Here is a 19,441-nt window from a genome sequence, read left to right as displayed (position 1 = left end):
CGTCTTTGAATAGAGTTCCACATTTCTCCGCTAGGCGAAGCGAAATTTAAGTGCGCATGCGCTGCGGGGTCACCGCGTGGCCCGGAAGTGGATCTTTTTACGCATCCATTGAGTAAACGGAGTGAATGGTGAGTACAACACATCTGTTTAACGTTGCAAAGAAATACATGGACAATCGATATTAAAATCTGCGTGATCTTAAAGACATCGAGTTTTGGTAATACTAGCAGCTGTGCAGGTAAATATGAATCGCAGTTTTGAGTCATTTGTTGTTTCAAACGAAGTGCGCGTGTTAGCGTACTTCAGCGATATGTGTAGAGACGCGATTTATGTTTTTGTAAATAAATATTGTTATTTGCAGTTTTATGAAATTTTAATTTTAACAACCTGTCCTCAAGAAACCATTTATCTTAATTGACTGGCTTCTCAACTCGTTAATGATTTAAACTTCTGCGTATTTTCACGGTTCGTCCGTAAGAAACCCGTGTTTACTGTGAACTGTGTGCGACTTGTGTGCAGGTGATTGCTTGAAGGAAATGGCTCTATTGGGGAATTTTCCAAGGCGGAGGGAAGGACCTCTTCCTCCTCGACCCCCACCTGCCTGGGACGAGCACCAGGCCTACGAAGAGCTGCTGTACTGGGATAACCTCATGCAGGGGGGTCACCGCCTCCACCCGGAGGACTACGAGCGGTAAAACACCGAGTCTGGTTTTACTGTTCATCACACTTCAGAAGTGTAATGTTGGGAAAGCTCTATGAAAATCTTCCATTGCAATGCCTTTTTTTTTTGTAACATGGTGAAATCAAAAGTCATCACTGGCCTGTGTGTCTTTGTTTGGTCATCTTTGGCATATAAAGATGCAATAAAACTATATTCTTGTTGCAGGTATGAAGAGTTGCGTTACTGGTATGACTGCTTGTGTTATGAAGAAGACCTCAGGCAGTACAACCAATATATTGTTGAGTACCGGAAGTGGGAGGAGGAGAATCTGCACCCAGAAGTATGTTATACCAATGTATATTAAATTTACAGTGTAAATTCATTCTTGTTCTCCCTCTAGTTCTTTGCTTAAAATTACAGAAGACTTTAATAAGAACACATGAACAGAGGAAGTGCAAAGGCAACGTTTTGAATTAAGTGTCATAAGTTCAACTCTTCTTTGACTCGACAGCTTCCACCAATGAGGCCACCAACTAGGCCACCAATGAGGCCACTAACTAAGCCACCAATGAGGCCACCGCCCCAGCGAATGTTTGTGAATGAGGATCGCTATGTAAAGGCCAAGCACACAACTGTGTACCCATCAGCAGAGCAGCTGGATGCAGTGCAAAGCATGGTGTCTAATGTGGAGTGTGCCCTGAAGTCTGTCTCTAATTGGTTAAATGAAAAAGAGAGTAGTGCCGCTGATGCTGGAAGGTATGGTTGTTGGTTATGGAAGTCATCTGCCCTAATGTATTAAGAGTTTTTAAAACTGAGTCGGTGCCTTTCATTTTATTTTTAAGTAGTGATGGGAGAAACTAATCAATTGAACCAATTGCAAAATGCAAAATGATTCACTGTTTCAAAGAGCTAGAAAAAACACATTTTGGTGACGCCTGCCTGTCAAAACTATGCAAATCAGCAAAAACTCAGACCAAAACATGCATAAAAACAGTTTTTACAAACCCAATGAAAACGCTTTCTTAAAAGCATGATATATTAAATGCAATCAAAATAATAAAATGCAATTTAAAAAAAAAATGAAGTGTCTGTATGATAGGCCTATGCGTCTTTAGAATAATAAGTATTAATTTGCAAGGGCTTGTTTTGTTTATTTTAGGGAGAGCTTGTCTAAACAGTCCAGTAAGAGACTATTAACTACTATTCATCCTTTTAATTACACAAATGTCTCATTAAAAATGTCTACAAATTGATGACACTGCAGATAACCATAGACGCTGATGCAGTGGTTCACAGAGCCCCCCAGCCTCGTTTAATGAAATCACGTGACTTTTGCCTTTTGATACGTGCTCCAAACCACTGTTTGGAAACAATTTATTCGCAAAGGTTTCAAAGCCTCGTGAGGCAGTGATTCAAAAGCGTCCATCACGACTTTTAAACAGTTGCATGCTAATTTATGTTACAGTTCTGGTGGAATATAACCTCATGATTCTGTGCTGTTTTCCTTGCAGTTTTACTCAAAGTAAACTGCGTGGTGTTATGAGAGTGGGCCTGCTTGCTAAAGGACTCCTGCTGAAAGATGACATGGAGTTAGAGTTGGTGCTGCTCACCAGGGATATGCCTACCAGTTCTCTGCTCAGGCTGATCTCTGGAAAACTCTCAGAATTCATAAAGGTTATTCTCTTCTCCCTTTTTTGTTATTATTTGTAGTAGTAAAGAAAATTTGAATACTTTTGTTATCGATTGTGCTTCATTCACAAAACATGAGCATCATTTATGCAAATGCAAAAAGCTCTCCCATCTCAATGCAGAATGTATTTTAATGTTCAAGAGGATGAGAACACTATGGTTTATTGGTATTTGATGCACATTAAATTGATCAAGTGACAGTTAAGCATTTCCAATATTACAACATTTTTATTTTAAATAGCTTTTTTGAACTTTTTCTATCAACAAAGTTTCTACAGAAATATTATGCAGCACAACTGTTTTCAATATGTTTATGGAAAATGAAACTGACATGCACTTTCTCCTCCCACTTTCCTCAATGAAAGGATGTTACTGAGGAGAAATACGTCATCACTCCTTCGATCCAAGATGCTGCTATTATTGTTACTAGCCCAAAGGAGCCCGTTCTGAAACTGAGTATCCATCTGACCTCACCTGTGGTCAAGGAGCAGGTTGAAAAAGAGGCATCTGGAGGTATGATCCCACTCTTTTTCTTTTTCGGACCTAAAAGACCTTCAGTAACACGGGAGGAGTGAAAATTAAAGTCCTGCAGTGCAGTCCTCCTGCTGCATCTAATGTGTGGTGGTTCCTTCTGAGCCAAAGACTAGGTGCTTTCAGCTTTTGAAATGTTAGACATTTCCGAACGTCACCTCTAAAGCGATGCGAAGGGTTTGCATTGCAGCAAAAATGCCATCAACAGGCTCGTATTTTTAGTTGTACTTGTTATTATCCTTATTTTGGTACTATGGTAAGAGTATTTTTTTTTTACGGTTTCAGATAACTGCATTTAGTTTTATTTTATGTAGCATGCGTTTTGATGCTTAAGGAATAATCTGGTCCTCTAGATCAGATTTCATTTGTATTTTGCTGCAGTATTTACCCTGTTCACAACTGAGTTCATTTAAATTAAGCTGTCTTTTGTTGCCTGTGGTTGCAAATTGACTTTCTCAACCAAGCCTTCTAGTTTGTCAATTTTAGGGGCGCTGGACTTTTGACCAACTGGAAACTCTCTGTCTTGGAAGGGGGGACGCAGTTGGCCTATAGAAGAGGAGGGTGAAATGTCTGTAGAACTAGGAGTGTTTTTAAAGGAGATTAATCGCTGTTCAAACAGACATGGGTGCATACTTAGCTTCATGTTAGATGACTTTCTGAACAGTTCCCCCTCTTCCTCTTGCCTGTGGGCATGGGAACACTGCGTCTACCCCTGGCCAGATGACAGAACCCCCTTGGTCAAACTGTGCCTTGTCTTCTTACTCCATTCGTCACTAGAACCGTGTGCGGAAAGCTCTCCGCAGGACGCTCTGGACAGGCAGAAATGCCTGACTTCTCTGGCGTCTCTCCGCCAGGCCAAGTGGTTCCAGGTTTGCATCCCGTCTTTATTTGTCTAAAAGTCGACTTGTAACTTAATCTGACCTTTGACCTGGGGAAAATACATATTTGTACATTGGGCTTCACTGAAAAATGTTCTTTTTTAAGCCTGCTTGAATTTTTGAAACGTCTGTAAATGCCTTAAACTGAATTGCGCATAACCTGTTTCCGTTTAAATGTCACATGTATCTTCCCCAGGTTGCAATTTGTTCGTTATTGGTCAGAAACTATCATTTGGCCAGATTGATCTGCTTCATACAAAACGTCCTCTAAAAAGCATCTAGAAGTTCTTTGAAGATGCATGATAATGTGTTGACAGGTTTGCTGTTTGTTGGGTTAACAGGCTAAAGTGTCCGAGCTCGAGTCGTGTGTCATCGTGATTCGGATCTTGCGGGACTTGTGTACCCGTGTTTCTACATGGGCCCCTCTCAAAGGATGGGTGAGTCGACCTCAAAAACAACAACAAAGCAATATATCTTTACAACTAGACATTTAATAAACATTAAGGTCTCTTTTGAGTCTGTCTCTTTAATCCTATGTTTTTGGGCAGATTCTTGAGCTGCTCTGTCAGAAGGCCATCTCAACCAGCGAGAGGCTGCTCGGGCCGGGAGAGGCGCTCCGGAGAGTTCTGGAGTGTCTTTCATCAGGGATACTACTGGAGGGTATAGACTGAAACGAAGCCTTGTCTTTGTTTCTTTTGGTGTTTTGAGTCTTGTACTGAGCATGCCTCTTCTCTACAGGTGGTGCAGGAGTTTCTGATCCCTGTGAGCGAGACAACACTGATGCTGGCGCCCATCTTACACTGCAACAGAGAGAAGACATTACTCAGAGTGCACAGGTTACTCGCAATGCAATACTATAGTTTGACTACAGTGTAATGGTCTAGAAACTATATGATAGTGAAATGAAAATGTCATTCTAAACCCATATATTGGTGCTTTTTATTGTGGAGCACAATGGCAATTAATGCAGCTGTTTTCTGTAAAGTAACTGTTCATTCCGACCATGTATTTCAAAGGAAAAAAATAAAAGATTAAAAAATTTAAAATTATTTTATTAACTGAAAATATTCACCTTTGATGCAGCGCTCAAATCTTTTAAAATACGCACAACAAAAATTAGATATCAGGACTTGGGAATCATTGTACAGTGCTTTAATTTTCTTTCTGTTCCTCAACCAAAGCTCTTGTAAACACTGTGCTGAAACTATAATTTATTTTTATTTATTTTTTAATAACAAGAGTTTCCAACTTTCGAGAAACCCCATTTAGTTTTTTCACATTTCATTTGTTGCTTTCCTCTCACCTCTAGTTTGCCTTAAGACTGACAGCTTTTGGGCAACTTTACAAAGTTCTTGGAATGGACCGCCTCAATTCCAAAGCTTCTAGATTTCTCGGCGAACAAAACAGAGGTATCAATATGACTTTTTCCTAATGTCCAAAATCAGTTATTACAGTTACAATTAAATAGGCTATGCTAGCTCTTGTATTTTTAAAGCAGCTGTATGTAAATGACACTTATTAGGATTGCATAACCTGTATGAAAACTACTAGTGTGTTTCACATTGGGTTGACCCAGTTCTAAACACTGAACAGGCATTTTTGTGTGTGTGTTAAATTTTGGTTAGACTGGAGAGAGACCTTTGCTTTTTGAATGCTAATATGTTTGTATAGTATTATGTTTGGTTTTATTTCATAAGAGCAAAGAAAAACCTGTTTTCTGTGTCTGTTAACATATCATAATGCCACATCTCTTCCTTTCATTTAATTAAATTGCAGTGACTGATATCCCAGTAAAGAGGCCAAGGGAAGTTTATGATGCTGGGGATCTTGAAATGAGGCCAAAGTTTCCCAGAAAAGGTATAATAATTATTTAATTAATATATATAAATATTTCAGGCTCTTTTCCATTGTCCTCTTCCGTTACCCTGGACTAATTTAATATTTAATAAAATGCAGGGATGCACAGTATTAGATAATGATATATTTTCTTTTGTTTGGAATCAACAGCAATTCTCCTGTGCAGAGATTACAAACATTATTTCAGATTTTGGTTCGTTTTGTGCAAAAACTTATGATTGAGTACATAGAATGCTTTGAAAATTACTATAATGAAACAAGACTGATGCAGTTGCAACTTTAACATTATAATTTTATTTGTATATTCTACTTTTCGTTTTATTACATGTAGGCCTACAGCTCCCCCTAAATAAATAAAAGGCCTTACCAGCTGGGCATTAGGACCTCGGGGAGGCTGCCGCTGCGCTCGATTCTGATAACATACCAGTAATATTGTGTATCCCTAACTTAATGTATGGTAGAAAAATACAGCATACCTCATCTTTTAGTTAAATGCTTATTGTATATAAAGTTAGCTATATTGTTTTTACATGATACCTGTGTGTTCTCCTAGCAGAAAGGCACGAACCAGCAAATGCTCTGATGAAGCTGAACCAGCTGCGGCCTGGAACCCTCTACAAATTGGCATCACAGACCGGGCCTGAACATGAACCTCAGTTCACAATGGCTGTAGAGGTGGATGGAGTAACTTATGAGGCTACAGGCCCCTCCAAACGCAGCGCCAAGCTTCATGTTGCCCAGAAAGTGAGTCTGCGGAAAGTCACAAGTTTGAAAGAAGCTGTTACACAGATAACATTTTCCAGGGTTGTGGTCTTTAATACGTATGAAATAAACATTGGGTGAATTTCAGTGGTTGTCTATGCCATGTCCGCAACACACAGGTTCTGCAAGCATTAGGTGTGCCCTTGCCGTCAGAGCCCAAGCCTGCGGAGGAAAATAAGAGCCAGCCTGTTGCTGCGCCTGCGGTCACCGGTTCAGACGAAACCACTCCTACAGGCTCTGATGACGGCACTGAGGTTAGCATCCAAATATTGAGCCTGCTTCAATAGCTTTGAGGTTTGATGCCTTTGTATACTGTAAGAAATTACTTTGGCATGATTGGTTCCACTTCATCTCGCAGGGTGGCCCCATCCTCACCAAACACGGCAAGAATCCCGTCATGGAGCTCAACGAGAAGCGGAGAAGTCTGAAATATGAACTAACCTCTGTCAAGGGGCGCTTCAATGACAAGACCTTCACCATCGAGGTTAGACATGTTGACTAGAGCGAGTGTCCATGTACTTTAAAAATCAGCTGGACTTCTTTAACACTGTTCTGCATTGTACTGTAACTTGGGTGACAGCAAATCGATCTTGACAGTTTTTAATTTCTGCTTTGAACATTTCATTTTTAGTTTTCTGATGTTTTATAAAGACATATAGTGAGGAAGCAATTGTACACTGCATAGTGACCGAGGCAAGCGGAAATATTTCAGTTTTCAAAAAACATTAAGCAGCAAAAATGCTTTCAACATTTCTTAAGCAGCAAATCAGGCCTTTAGAATGATTTCTGCAGGATTATTTAAAGCCTGAAAATCCAAGATTTTGGATTAATCGGCCAATTATTGTAAAAAAAACTGAATATATAATTTTTTTATTTTTTTTTTGTCGATAGGGGCTACAGGAGTCCCAAAAATGTGAAGTTCCAGGTGCAACCCAAAATCACATAGAATAAAGCAATCAACATATGTAAACACTCAATTATTTTCTGAAGAAATAATAATGCTGCAACGCAGCTATCATCAAAACAAATATTAGAAGTAATTCCTCAGTTGATCAGCAGTATTCGCTGATCATAAATGAATAATTATCCGTTATTAAAACGGACCTTCTTTCTTTTCTCTAGGAACCTGGTCAAAGTCAACATGAGCAACTCAACAGTAAATAATGGTTTTATGAATAAATTGTTTAAATATTATCCATGATTCATGCGTCTTTTTTCAATATACTGTGGTGTTAGAGGTACACTATGAGATTAGTGGCTCTCTTTTGATATCTGTGGTTCAAACATTGAACTGAGCATTTGTGCGGAGAAAAGCTCTGGTGAATATGATTGAGGTTTAACTACGCTTGCACCTTATCTGACTAGCTTTAACAATGTCAATGATAGTAAACAAAAAGTCCTACAAGGTGTATATCCTGAATATGTCGTCTAAGCAAGTAAGTAGCATATCTGCCATCATAATAGCCAGAAATTTGATGTAAATACATAAGAACAGATAATAAAAGCCTGAAATTCCCTGGCATTCTATGAACCCAACAGCGCTGGATGTGAATTATTGTTGAGGGAATGTAATGTTAGCCCTGCTTCCCATTTTTATGAACCATATGAAGTAACTTCAATAAAAAAATTAAAAAAAATATTATCAATTTGTGTTTGCATTCACTTTTGGAAAACGTGTAATGTGGTTAAAACTCCAATATTCTGTCTATCTTAATATTCCTGTGAGTCATAGAAATGCAACCTGTGTCATCCACAGTTCAGCAGCTTTTTTGTTTTTTGTTTCTAATGGTGACCTCCTTGAGTGAGCATGAGGACAGTTCTGCTGTTTAAATCTACTGTTTGTCACTTCTAGTTCTGATTATATCATGTGCATGTTTTTATTTTTATTTTTTTACTTTATTTTTTATTTTTTGGCCTCTTTCAGGTGGAGGTCGATGGACAGAAATTCCAGGGCTCTGGATCAAATAAGAAATTAGCCAAAGCCAACGCAGCACTTGCAGCATTAGAAAAGCTTTTTCCAGAAAGTACTCCTGCAGACCCACTCAAGAAAAAGAAATTCCCTCCCATGGTACAGGCTACATGTTATTCTGGTTCTTCTCTTGGCCTCTTTCTTTCCTAATATTGTTTTGTTCTTTGGTCTAAAAAGTTTTTATTTCTTTAGGGTATGGCTGGATTGTCTTACAACGCAGGCAATCGAGGTAGAGGAAGAGGCAGAGGTAGAGGAAGAGGATTCAACACTGGCAAGTTTGCAGGTACACTAACATCATGAAAGGCATTAACCTCATCTCGTTTAACAGTTATTTTATTTAGCATCAGTTTTTTGATAGATGTATTTGTGTGTGCTCCCCACTGGAGCTTATTTGAATAGATGATGTAGATTACAAATGCATGTTACCTATTCCTCTAATGTGGATGTTGTCTTAACTTTTATTTGGATTGACCCCAGGCCAGTCTGTTACCAACTCCAGCACACCTGTGAATCCCCAGGGGGACCAGTCTGCCGCCTCCACCATCAGCGCAGCCACATACCAAGCTGTACCACCACCAATGACTGGCTATTATAATCAGTACACCCAGTCCTATTCACAGTTCAAAAAAACCCTTAATCAGGGCCAGAATCAGACTCAAAATCAAAGCCAGAGCAAAACAACAAACCAACAAACTCCTCTTGTTGGACCAGACTATGGCTACGGATATCAAGGACCTGGGATGAGTATGGGGGGATCACCTAATTTCAGTTATGCAGGTGAGTTTGAATGCTTACATGCTGTGTAATCATATGCTTTTAACCCACAACTATCTAAAACACTTTTTTTTTCTTAATAGCATACAATGGACCACCTGGTACAGCATCATTCGGGCCACCTGGAACAACAAATCAGAGCTATAGCTTCACCCAGAGCGCCTACCCCAACCTGGGAGGCTACAGCAGTGGAGCCAATAGCACAGACTACACATACAGATAAACATAACACGTTTGGTCTCCCTGCTTTCAGTAGGGTATGGATGCTCATTCAAACAATTGAGAAGTCATTTCTGTAATTCTGTAGTGTCCTCCTGAATTGAAACCATCGCTCGAAACCTTTTGAGATTTTATACTGTTTTGTGTTAATTTTGTCATTGGAACTGCACCTCAGTAACAGAATTAGCATGGTTTTGATTCACCACTAGTTTAAGGAAAAATTACATCAGGATGGAAGTTGTTTTTTGTCTGTGCCTAAATGGTTGGTGTGACTCAACTGGAAATTGTCACACAATTATTTTTTTTCCCCAAAAGGTATATTTATGAACATCCTCTTGTTTTGCTTCATAGTTTTAAGCAGGTTTCCGAAGTTTTTTTTTGTATTTTTTATATTTTTTTGTGGGCTGAATGTGGACCGTGAACGCAGACTGATGTTTACTTCCCTGAAACCATTTCAGCTGTTTCTTGTTTGTATTTTTAAGAGGTATGATATGCGTTATTCAGCTTAATTTTGGTATCATCGTACACGTAGAATGTAGCTTTTTGCTGTTAAATAGGCCAGTGCAAAAGTTTTTGTGTTCTCTGGGGTGAATGTCACATCTCTGACCTGTGCAGGAATAAAAAATGTTTCTATTTTTATTTGCTTTCTTGTTTTTTTATTTGACAGAAATTGTGAAACAAGTTCATAGTTCTGTACATTTACATATTAAAATGTACATAAGCGATTTTGAGAAACATTTATTTGTGCATCTCTCAGTCATCGTATTGTACTGCAATGTTTCGCACCAAAATAAAAACTGCAGAGCATAATACTAGGTATTTAAATATAATTTCACAAAGACATTATTGGGAGATACAGATTGACAACTGATATTATTGCATTTTGTCTAAGTAGTCTGCTATAAATCTCAATTGATTTACATTATAAACTGTCAGAATTTAATTTCATTTATGCACAAAATTGTTTTTTGCTTTGGTTTATTAGATCCCTTTCAAATCAACCAATTCCGCTGTTCCAGTAATTAATAAAAGGACAGTTATAAATGCTATGGCATAAATTGGCAATTTTAGAGAATTCTGAACTGAGACAGAAGAGAAGTAAAAAGTTGGAACAGTCTTACTTGGTGTGTTTAAAACAAATGCCCTTAGTCACATGCGTCTGTGGTCATTGAGTCAGTAGGAACATGCTTCGCCTGCATGCATTGGTCACATGTGCACACCCATCCCTAAATGGAACCTAATATATAGTGGGTGATAGGAAACCCAGCATATAGTGGAGGGATCACTCATACAGGGATACTGCAAGGACCATCACTTCATTGTGAGTTTTTTTATCTGCTTTAGATAATCATAATGTCTCTGTTTAATAACCACAACTCTGTTGTCTGTTTCTCAGTTATAGTTTAATCTGGAATTTTATGATACGGTTCCCCTTTGAACTATGCTATCAATATGACACTTTAAAACTATCACTGTCACTGGAAATTGTATATGTATGTGTATGCGTTCAAACTGGCATTCTACAGATTTGACAGAAACAGAAAATTTGAATAAAATAGCGTGGTATGCTAATGTGCTATTCAGAATTCAGCTGCAGTGTTTCTACCACCCCATTAGTCAAGTCATGGTTCATTGATGATCAGAATGATATAAAGATAGAGCCAATGCTGTAGAGAGAGGTGTCTGCTGGTATATGTGTTTTCAGTGACGTGAGTTTACTTGAATTTGATGCTTCAGTGTAGTTTCAGTTTTTTGGGGGGTTTTATGCTTTTGCAAGAAATGGGTGGTTAACTTTTTAAGCAATGTTGTTTCTGTCTTCCTGTACAGATGGCATCACTACTAATGCTGGTGTTTTTAACTGCTCTCCATGGGGTCCTCTGCTACCCTTCCTCATTCATTGACCTGGAAGCTAAAGGAAGTGAGTTGGTATTGATTTATGTTAAATACTTTAGAATTGGCAGTTGTGTTCTAATCCTCCGTATTAATTATCTGTAATCTCTCTTGAGTGTTTATCTCTGCTCTTTTATTGCCTTCATCAGGTAACAAGTCATCTATCAGGTTCCTGGTTTTGGGGGACTGGGGTGGTCTGCCATATCCTCCTTATATTACCCCTATAGAGACGGCCACTGCACGCATGATGGCCAAAACTGCTTCTCAGATGGGCGCAGACTTCATTTTAGCACTCGGTGACAACTTCTACTATAAGGGTGTCAGTGATGTCAATGACCCTAGATTCAAGGTTTGGTTTCTAGAGTTTAGATCCTTTTGAGTTTTGTAAATACAGGATTTTTGTATTTTTTTATGCATCTTTTTGTTAAAGAGAGACTGAATCCTATAATGAACTAGGTCCACTGCTGAAATGTCAAATGCCAACTCAACAAAACTAGTTGAGTATTGGTAAGACCATTTCTAGTTGTGTGCTGGGTTTTAAAAGTGCAAACTGGTGTAGAAGAGTTTAAGCCATCTTGTCTAATATAGGGGTGCTTAGTCCTGCTTCTAGAGGTCCAGTATCCTGCAGAGTTTGGCTTCAACCAGCTCTGACACACTTGCCTGGAAATGTCTTGTCAGTCTGAAGACCTTGATTATTTTGGTTCAGGTGTGTTTATGGCTTGAGCTAAATTCTACAGGAGAGTGGATCTCCAGGAACAGGTTTAGACAATCCTAGTCTAGTTTTCCCCCTAATGTAGGCCATGGTCCTTTAATCCTCTTTGTAGGTCACGTTTGAAGACGTCTACACTCAGGATTCTCTTAATATTCCATGGTACATCATTGCTGGCAATCACGACCATGCGGGAAACGTCCTTGCTCAAATCAAGTACAGCCAGAAGTCAAAGAGATGGTATGTGAGCCAATGTGTCTAGGCCTCCATGTCTAATTGAGTTTGGCTTCCTGGCTCTTAAGCTGGTTTGCAACTTAATTCTATTGTCAGTGCAGCTGTGTCCAGTGTGTAGACTTGGCAGATGCCCTGTTCTTTGGTTTTAATATGGTTTCTTTTTTATGTTCTTTCCATCCTCAAGGAACTTCCCCTACTATTATTATGAGATGAACTTCCGCATTCCTCGAACAGACAGCACACTGACCATCATCATGCTGGACACTGTGCTGCTGTGTGGAAACTCTGATGACTTCCTTGACCAGCAACCCCAAGGTCCCCGAAGTAGCGTTCAGGCCAACAGACAGCTGCAGTGGCTTCAGGAACGTTTGGCAAAGTCTAAGGCTGATTATCTCCTGGTGGCTGGCCATTATCCGGTATGGTCCATATCCGAGCATGGGCCAACCGACTGTCTGCTGAAGAACTTGAGACCACTGCTTAAGAAGTACAAGGCTACTGCTTACCTTTGTGGCCATGATCACAATCTACAAGTAGGTCATAAAGCCATATCATAAGATTCTGTTTTTTTGTCAACTTTGCATTTGACTTCCCCTCTTCCATTTTTAGTACATCAAGGAGTCTGGTATTGGTTATGTGGTTAGTGGAGCTGGTAACTTTATGGATCCAGATGTGCGACACCGAAACCAGGTTCCTCGAGGCTACCTCAAGTTCTTCAATGGAGACGCTGGCACCTTGGGTGGCTTTGCCCATGTGGAGGTTAACAAGAAAGAGATGACCGTTACTTTTATCCAGGCTAGAGGAACCTCCCTTTACAGGGCTGTTCTTAAAAAACGTGATGATCTTTCCGGAGTGGGTGGCAATGTTTGAAGCTCTTATCCAGTTTGAGTCTTTTAGTGTTATGCTATAAATTAGATGTGCTCAAGATTAAATGCACACTTTGAATCTTACGTTTTTATAGATTAGACTTTTAAATGGTTTAACCAAAAATGTTCTCTATGTCTTGAACCTGTAAGTGTTTTAAAGTGATTGATTATTAAATAACTAAACTACTCTTGTGGTCCATTGAGTCTGCTTCTCCGTTGTTCGCAATTTCATTTTTCTGCGTGTGTTGTTACCATTGACTGCTATGACTCTATGTATCAACACTAATTTGGTTTTAATCTCTTCGTCCCACACCTGTCTCCTTGTGGCCAACATGGGTAGAGTTTTATATTTGTTAAACTATGTATTTCTCATCCATAGTGCCTCATGTTAATTAGTTGATGCCTTCTGATATTAGTGTCAGAAGTTATTTGTGAGGGAGTTTTAAGCTTCTTGAAACAAGTGATTTAAACATTGTCCAACTAATACTGCAGTGGTGTACAATGGGGCATTTTGTGGAGTATAGACTCTTTAATGCACAAATAGCTTGCCAACAGAACCTGATCCCATTTCTCCCACAAAGTTGGGCAACTGCCAGCCCTACCTGAATTAAATCTGTATTTGGAATGGATCCAAAGCCAATGATCTAATGTTCCTGCAGCATAAGCTGGATAGATGTTGACCACATTAATGTTAGTCTGTGACAAATCCTTCTTGCTTTATTAAATGCAATATTACACTTCCAGGCTAATTTGTCAACAACAACAAAAAAAGTTTTGTTTTTGTTTTTTTTTTTGGCTGTACTTGTACATGAAGTTTGTATTCACTTAAACAGTGCTGTTTTTACGCACACACACAAACACACACACACACACACACACACACACATATATATATATTGTTATAATTTGAATAGATATTCAGCATGATTTAAGGCTGTTTGAAATATAAAACTTCTCAAACTAAAATTATTCAGCCCTAACAGATTTTGAAATATGTATGTATTTTCCAGGGTAAAGGTGCTTAAAGAATGGTGTAAATGCAAGCTTCATGATTTAATCTGACGAATCCCAGCCATCACATAATATCCTTGGCAGTCAGGATGCAGGCCCTAATCCTTTCTGCACATGCTGTGTCTATGTCCTCAGTTCAATCTGGTCTAATCTAAATTATTTCCTGAACCCTGATTTAACAGTTAGCAAATCCGCAATGTTCCTTACAGTGTGCAGATTTCTTTTTTCACTGAAAAGTAAAAGGAGGAAGACCTGCTTTTCAAATACAGTATATAAGTATGTTTTCACTCCTACAACTCCTACATTATTTTGTGAAACTTTCCAAACTATGTAACTTTCCAAACTATGTCAGATCTTTCCACATGACTTTTGTGATGCTTATATTGGTCTTCTCTGCAGTTCTTCAAAATTCTTTATAGGTTTTTGTTATTTATTGTACTAAACTGCCATTACTATCTTCCAGATTTGACCTGTTGAGGACGAGCAGGTCAGTTTGCAGTTTAATGTGGATCTCTGGTATTAGTGCTAAGCCTTCTCTACCCACCTGCAGCGTGATTTCTTGCCTGTGGCATTAAAGCGTGAACTACTACCGTTATCTAATTGTCCTTTTTACAGTGCCCAGACCATTATCTTTCTTTACACCCTTACGGAAATTAATCATGGTTTTATTATAGTAAAAGTGTATCATTGTACGTTTCATAAATGTGGTTTGGGTAATAGTAACAGTCAGCGCCAATTATCTAAACAGGTGAACAAATTAGATCACCAGCATTCAGATGTCATTTAAGTCCATAGATTAACAAGGACAGTGTGTTTATACAGAAAACGTATGTAAGTATGTATAAAATAACTTTAATACTTCAAGAGGAAAAATATCCATATCATAGACAACAAAATGTTAAAAGGTCCAACACTAGATAGATAAAATATAAGTGGATGTCATTGCCATATCTGTCACTGGTTTTCTCTCAGGTTTAACTCACAGGGCAAAAAGAGGAGTCTAATCTGATAACATCCTTACTAAACTCTTTAATTCTTGCTCTTAACAAGCTAGTCATTTAAGCTGATCCTGTAATGGTGCAATACTTAACATCACATTCAGCACACCTTTAACACAACTGAAACAGAAGAAAGACAGTGTGTAAACAAAGACACACACACGCCCAGGGTCCAAAATTTACATTTTGCAATTCTAAAAAAAAAAAAAAAAACAGTTTTAATTTTAATGTGAAGAACATTAAATTTAAATAACCTATTTTCCACTCTAAACAACCTTTTGTGCAATGGAAAGTTTCCATTGAACCATGGAAGCCAATAAAGAACCTTTATTTTTAAGACTGAAATGAATTCAATATATAAAATAAATTACTGACCATGAAGCCATTTGTTTCATTTTATTAAAGATATTTTTAAAATATTAATATATTAAAATGTCTAACCCATTTTTACTTATTTGGTGTTTAAAAGTGTTACTTTTGGAGCCTGAACACACATACAATAAATGCAATTTTTACTTTTTTTTTTTAATAGAGCCACTGGTTAATAAACCTTCACAATAACTGTGGATTCTAAATCCAATCCAGTTAAACTTCCTTACAAAATTAGCCACAAGTTCAGTATTAATTCTGTGCAACACCATAAACGTCAAAAAGAAAAAAGAAAATAAAGAGAAAAGGAAAACATTTGATGTGTGTGTATATATATATATGCTGCTTATCCTGCGTTGATCTTTTCTGAGGATTATTTTGGCTTCAGGAGGAAGGCTGCTCCTGAATTGGCACAATCCTGCAGACGTGATTGTGCAGTCTCTCACTTTGTAATACGCCAAAGTAATGCGGCTTGGACTGACATGGCTCTCTGCTTATTGAGGTCATTTAGGGTCAGCAGCACTTATTTTAAGGACAGGCCACTCATCCTCGTATGGTCCACAGGTTGAGGCCCAGCTTTTGCTGTCAAATAGAAAAGTTTAGAGTACTGTGGTAAATACAGACAACACCGGCACTGGGCATTGATCAAAGAAGCCTAAAGTTTCTTAGTTAATTTGATCTATTTAAAGGGAGGGATTTAAACGTAAAGAAATAGTTCACCCAAAAATGAAAATGTTTTCAACCTCAAGCCATCCAAGATGAATACAAGTTTGTTTCATTGTCTGAACAGGGTTTGGATAAATTTAGCATTCCATCACTTGCTCACCAATGGATGCTCTGCAGGGAATGGGTGCCATCAGAATGAGATCACAATAAATACATCAAATACATAAAACCATCACAATAATCCACAGTATGATTCCAGCCCAACAATTAACATATTGTGAAGTGAAAACTGCGTGTTTGTAAGAAACATATCCATGAAGGAATGTTAACTTTTAATCGTCACTTCTGGCCGTAAAAATTCCATAATTATGAAGTCCATAATAAATAAACATTGGAAAAAGTCCATTCTCTTGACCTCTCGCATTAAAATCCACCAACATATTTGTTTAGTACTCTTGGAGTTTTTAGTGTTTTCGCTTGTGAACAGTTCTTGATATGTTCATATTTCACTCCTCATTCAGACGAGACAACATTTTTACAAGAGAAAATTAATTATTAAAGAAAATGAATTAATTCATTATAAAAGTATCTTAATAATGGATTTGCTTATTGCAAACATGCATTTTCCACTTCGTTTGGTGTAGATTTTTGTGACGTTTTTATCAGCTGATTGGACTCTCATTCTGACGGCACCCATTCACTGCAGAGGATCCACTGGTGAGCAAGTGATATAATACAACATTTCTCCAAAACTATTCTGATGAAGAAACAAACGTATTTACATCTTGTATGTCCTGAGAGTAAATCTCTTTTTCGGCAAATGTTCATTTTATGGTGAACTTTTCCTTTAAGAAGTCCACACTCTAGTGTGAGCCATTGTTCGTTGTTTCAGACTTTATCAGTCCCATCTCTCCTCTCATGGAATGACATGTGTGAGAAAGTGGAACTATGTCCTTTAATTTTGGGTGAAGGGAAGACGTAGGTATCTTGTGGTGTCTTGGTTGGGCTCTTGTTATCCTCCGGATGTATTTGAGGCAGTGCGGGGCTATTCAGCACACTGTGAGAAGCAGGAGAGGGGAAGAAGTGAGGAATAAAAGGGATGGCAGCCAAAAGGGGGCTGGTTTGAGGGCTGTCCGCCGGAGAGAGGGGGATGACCACATCGTCCTGATCCCAAACATGAAAGGCGTTGGGGTGGGAGTGTGTGAGGACTGCTGGCATGTGCGTGGAACCATCATCACCTGCCTCACTGTTGGCCTTTAAGATCTCCTCGTCTGGACCCAAAGCCCAGTCTGATCACATGAAAAATATAAATATGACATCAGTTATATCAGTGTGAATTTAGTGTGAAAGAATTTTTTTTACAAAAAATAAAATAAAGTAATGAATTATAGTGCCATTATGCTTTTTTCAGTGTGATATTTTCATAATAATCAAACATATTTCTCCCAAATTGTCATTACTGTCCAGATTTTATTGTTGTTGTTGTTGTTTTATTAATCTCAGCGTCATAATCATTAATACAGTAATAGAGTATTTTCTGAATTACAGTGCATCACAATGCAAAGAATTCATGGTCCCAAAATAAGCTTCATCTGCTGTAAATTATACTTTTTTTCATATGATTGAATCTATGTTATTTCACACTTATCTGAGGGTGGTGTTTCAGTTTCTCTCATGATTCCTGATTTTTAGATGTTGTGCTTAAATAAGAGTAGGAAATTACATATGAAACAGGTTTGCAATACTGCTAGATCACTGATGTCTAATAAAATACTCCCTTTTTTGGCATATGCTTATTGGATAAAAAGGAGATGAGCAGGTCTAGGCTAAATCCTGAAATAGCACACGTAAAAATAAACTCCTCAAAAGCCACATTTAAAATGAATAAATGTCATTAATTGTGAGTTACACTATAAAATCATATGGTATGTGCAAACAAATGAGGCAGAACTTTTTCTCAGAACTAAGTTCACTCAAATAAAATTTTGAAACATAATGTATAATTTGTATAATCTTTTGTAAATGAATAAATAAACTATTTTATTTTGTAGCCACTTTATCACCATCACTACTGAACAGTTGAATCTTTTGTGGCCACTATCTTCCGTGTTGGGAAAGTTAATTTGGAAATGTAACAAGTTACAGATTACAAGTTACCCTGCATTTAAGATATAACAAGTAGTGTAACTATTTCAGTTACTTTATTAATGTTACTGATTACATTTGATTACTTTTTGAGTACTTTCAACTGTTATATTAAACCAGACAGGGTTAACTTTACTTTAACACTCAACACTGATTACTGTCAGACTTTCAAAATCCCTTGAAATAAGATGATAAAAGCCTAGTTTCACAGACAGGGTTTAGACTAAGCCAGGATTAGGCCATAGTTAAATTAGGACATTTAAGTAATTTTAATACTGACATATTTCAAGATCAACCAGTGCAAGTTTCTTTCATCTGAAACAATTCAGACTTACGTTTTAGTCTGGGACTAGGTTTAAGCCTTGCCTGTGAACCCGGGGAAAATATTTTATCTTAAATGCATGCCTGTGAAAATATTAAGATGTACTCCCCTTTGTAATCATTAACATTTTCATGAGTAACTGTAATTTAATTACACTTTTTTTCTGTTTCCCAGTAGCTTCTTCTTTGCATGTAACTAGTTACTCCCCAACACTGACCATCACCATCTGGAAACAACACAATATTTGACCAGCTAAACCTGTTAATTTCGACTACATTTAACTGCATGCTACTCAATGCAACTCTAAGTATATTTACCCAAGATGTCATGCGCGAGGTCTTTAATTAAATGTCCCACAATGGCATAAGCGACGGCGACCACCACCACGGCGGCCATCAGCAGGTAGAGCAAGGCTCTGGGCAGCTGGATGAGATCTCTGGCTGGAGGTCTGTAGTCCTTGTACAGCGGAGACTCATACACGGCGTACTGATTCGCGTGCTGGTTTCCAGAGAAGGACACGTTCAAACTGTTCATATTCACGGGGTTCATTCTTATCCACTGCTTGTGAAGGGCCTCGATTCCACTTCCCAAAGGTGTAACGCTTGTCCTCCAGGTAGTTTATCCCAAGTAACAGGAGACTATTTGTCGAATCGGCGAGTAGAGTAGGTCCATAATGTCATTTGAAAAGTTTAAAAATATATATAAATTTGATTTGTAGGCTACTTCAAAAGCGTAATTCGGTAAAACAAACCAGTGAACTCATTCAAATACACGATTTTAAAATCAGCTATTTTTTCCTAATCATTTTCTGTTTAGATGGGCAGATGGAGTGAGTGTGATGTAAGAGATGAGGTTTGAACATCTCACACCATCTTTTCTCGGACAGCGACACTA

The 19,441-nt window shown here is 38.1% G+C and overlaps 3 protein-coding genes across 9 annotated transcripts; 2 read left to right on the top strand and 1 right to left on the bottom strand.

Moving 5' to 3' along the window:
• The first annotated feature begins 20 nt into the window (after positions 1 to 20).
• LOC128016119 (spermatid perinuclear RNA-binding protein) lies at positions 21 to 9,979 on the top strand. Of its 7 annotated transcripts, none has more exons than XM_052600524.1 (19): positions 21 to 128; positions 520 to 691; positions 887 to 1,001; positions 1,173 to 1,417; positions 2,173 to 2,335; positions 2,716 to 2,863; positions 3,659 to 3,750; positions 4,101 to 4,196; positions 4,308 to 4,419; positions 4,498 to 4,595; positions 5,069 to 5,168; positions 5,536 to 5,616; positions 6,173 to 6,360; positions 6,498 to 6,632; positions 6,737 to 6,862; positions 8,303 to 8,446; positions 8,540 to 8,630; positions 8,825 to 9,124; positions 9,205 to 9,979. In XM_052600524.1, the coding sequence occupies exons 2-19, from the start codon at positions 537 to 539 to the stop codon at positions 9,342 to 9,344; spliced, it is 2,529 nt and encodes an 842-aa protein (XP_052456484.1). In that variant the 5' UTR covers positions 21 to 128; positions 520 to 536; the 3' UTR covers positions 9,345 to 9,979. The 7 variants fall into 7 exon arrangements, with proteins under 7 accessions (XP_052456484.1, XP_052456481.1, XP_052456487.1 ...); XM_052600521.1 differs by having other exon boundaries at positions 6,170 to 6,360; XM_052600523.1 differs by having other exon boundaries at positions 100 to 238.
• A 533-nt stretch (positions 9,980 to 10,512) lies between these two features.
• acp5a (acid phosphatase 5a, tartrate resistant) lies at positions 10,513 to 13,223 on the top strand. The gene is made up of 6 exons (XM_052600564.1): positions 10,513 to 10,661; positions 11,168 to 11,258; positions 11,380 to 11,579; positions 12,055 to 12,179; positions 12,358 to 12,703; positions 12,780 to 13,223. Exons 2-6 carry the CDS (start codon positions 11,168 to 11,170, stop codon positions 13,038 to 13,040), a joined length of 1,023 nt encoding a protein of 340 aa, XP_052456524.1. The 5' UTR covers positions 10,513 to 10,661; the 3' UTR covers positions 13,041 to 13,223.
• A 1,660-nt stretch (positions 13,224 to 14,883) lies between these two features.
• LOC128016139 (uncharacterized) lies at positions 14,884 to 19,431 on the bottom strand. Its single transcript, XM_052600573.1, has 2 exons — positions 18,865 to 19,431; positions 14,884 to 17,369 (listed from the first exon to the last, which is right to left on the bottom strand). Exons 1-2 carry the CDS (start codon positions 19,094 to 19,096, stop codon positions 16,969 to 16,971), a joined length of 633 nt encoding a protein of 210 aa, XP_052456533.1. The 5' UTR covers positions 19,097 to 19,431; the 3' UTR covers positions 14,884 to 16,968.
• Positions 19,432 to 19,441: the final 10 nt, after the last annotated feature.

The sequence above is a fragment of the Carassius gibelio genome, chromosome A6 (assembly GCF_023724105.1).
Source record: "Carassius gibelio isolate Cgi1373 ecotype wild population from Czech Republic chromosome A6, carGib1.2-hapl.c, whole genome shotgun sequence".
In the NCBI taxonomy this organism is placed as follows: domain Eukaryota; kingdom Metazoa; phylum Chordata; class Actinopteri; order Cypriniformes; family Cyprinidae; genus Carassius; species Carassius gibelio.
This window is presented reverse-complemented; position numbering and strand designations above follow the sequence as displayed.

What these genes read in the sequence shown, in the direction of transcription:
- LOC128016119 (XM_052600521.1), top strand. Translation starts at nt 537, where the DNA reads ATGGCTCTATTGGGGAATTTTCCAAGGCGGAGGGAAGGACCTCTTCCT. An exon ending in AGCTTCATGTTGCCCAGAAA is followed by an intron (nt 6,361 to 6,497) that starts GTGAGTCTGCGG and finishes CGCAACACACAG; the next exon opens with GTTCTGCAAGCATTAGGTGT. An exon ending in ACCTAATTTCAGTTATGCAG is followed by an intron (nt 9,125 to 9,204) that starts GTGAGTTTGAAT and finishes TTTTCTTAATAG; the next exon opens with CATACAATGGACCACCTGGT.
- acp5a (XM_052600564.1), top strand. Translation starts at nt 11,168, where the DNA reads ATGGCATCACTACTAATGCTGGTGTTTTTAACTGCTCTCCATGGGGTC. An exon ending in TCAATGACCCTAGATTCAAG is followed by an intron (nt 11,580 to 12,054) that starts GTTTGGTTTCTA and finishes TCCTCTTTGTAG; the next exon opens with GTCACGTTTGAAGACGTCTA. An exon ending in GCCATGATCACAATCTACAA is followed by an intron (nt 12,704 to 12,779) that starts GTAGGTCATAAA and finishes TTCCATTTTTAG; the next exon opens with TACATCAAGGAGTCTGGTAT.
- LOC128016139 (XM_052600573.1), bottom strand. Translation starts at nt 19,096, where the DNA reads ATGAACCCCGTGAATATGAACAGTTTGAACGTGTCCTTCTCTGGAAAC. An exon ending in CCTCGCGCATGACATCTTGG is followed by an intron (nt 17,370 to 18,864) that starts GTAAATATACTT and finishes TCATGTGATCAG; the next exon opens with ACTGGGCTTTGGGTCCAGAC.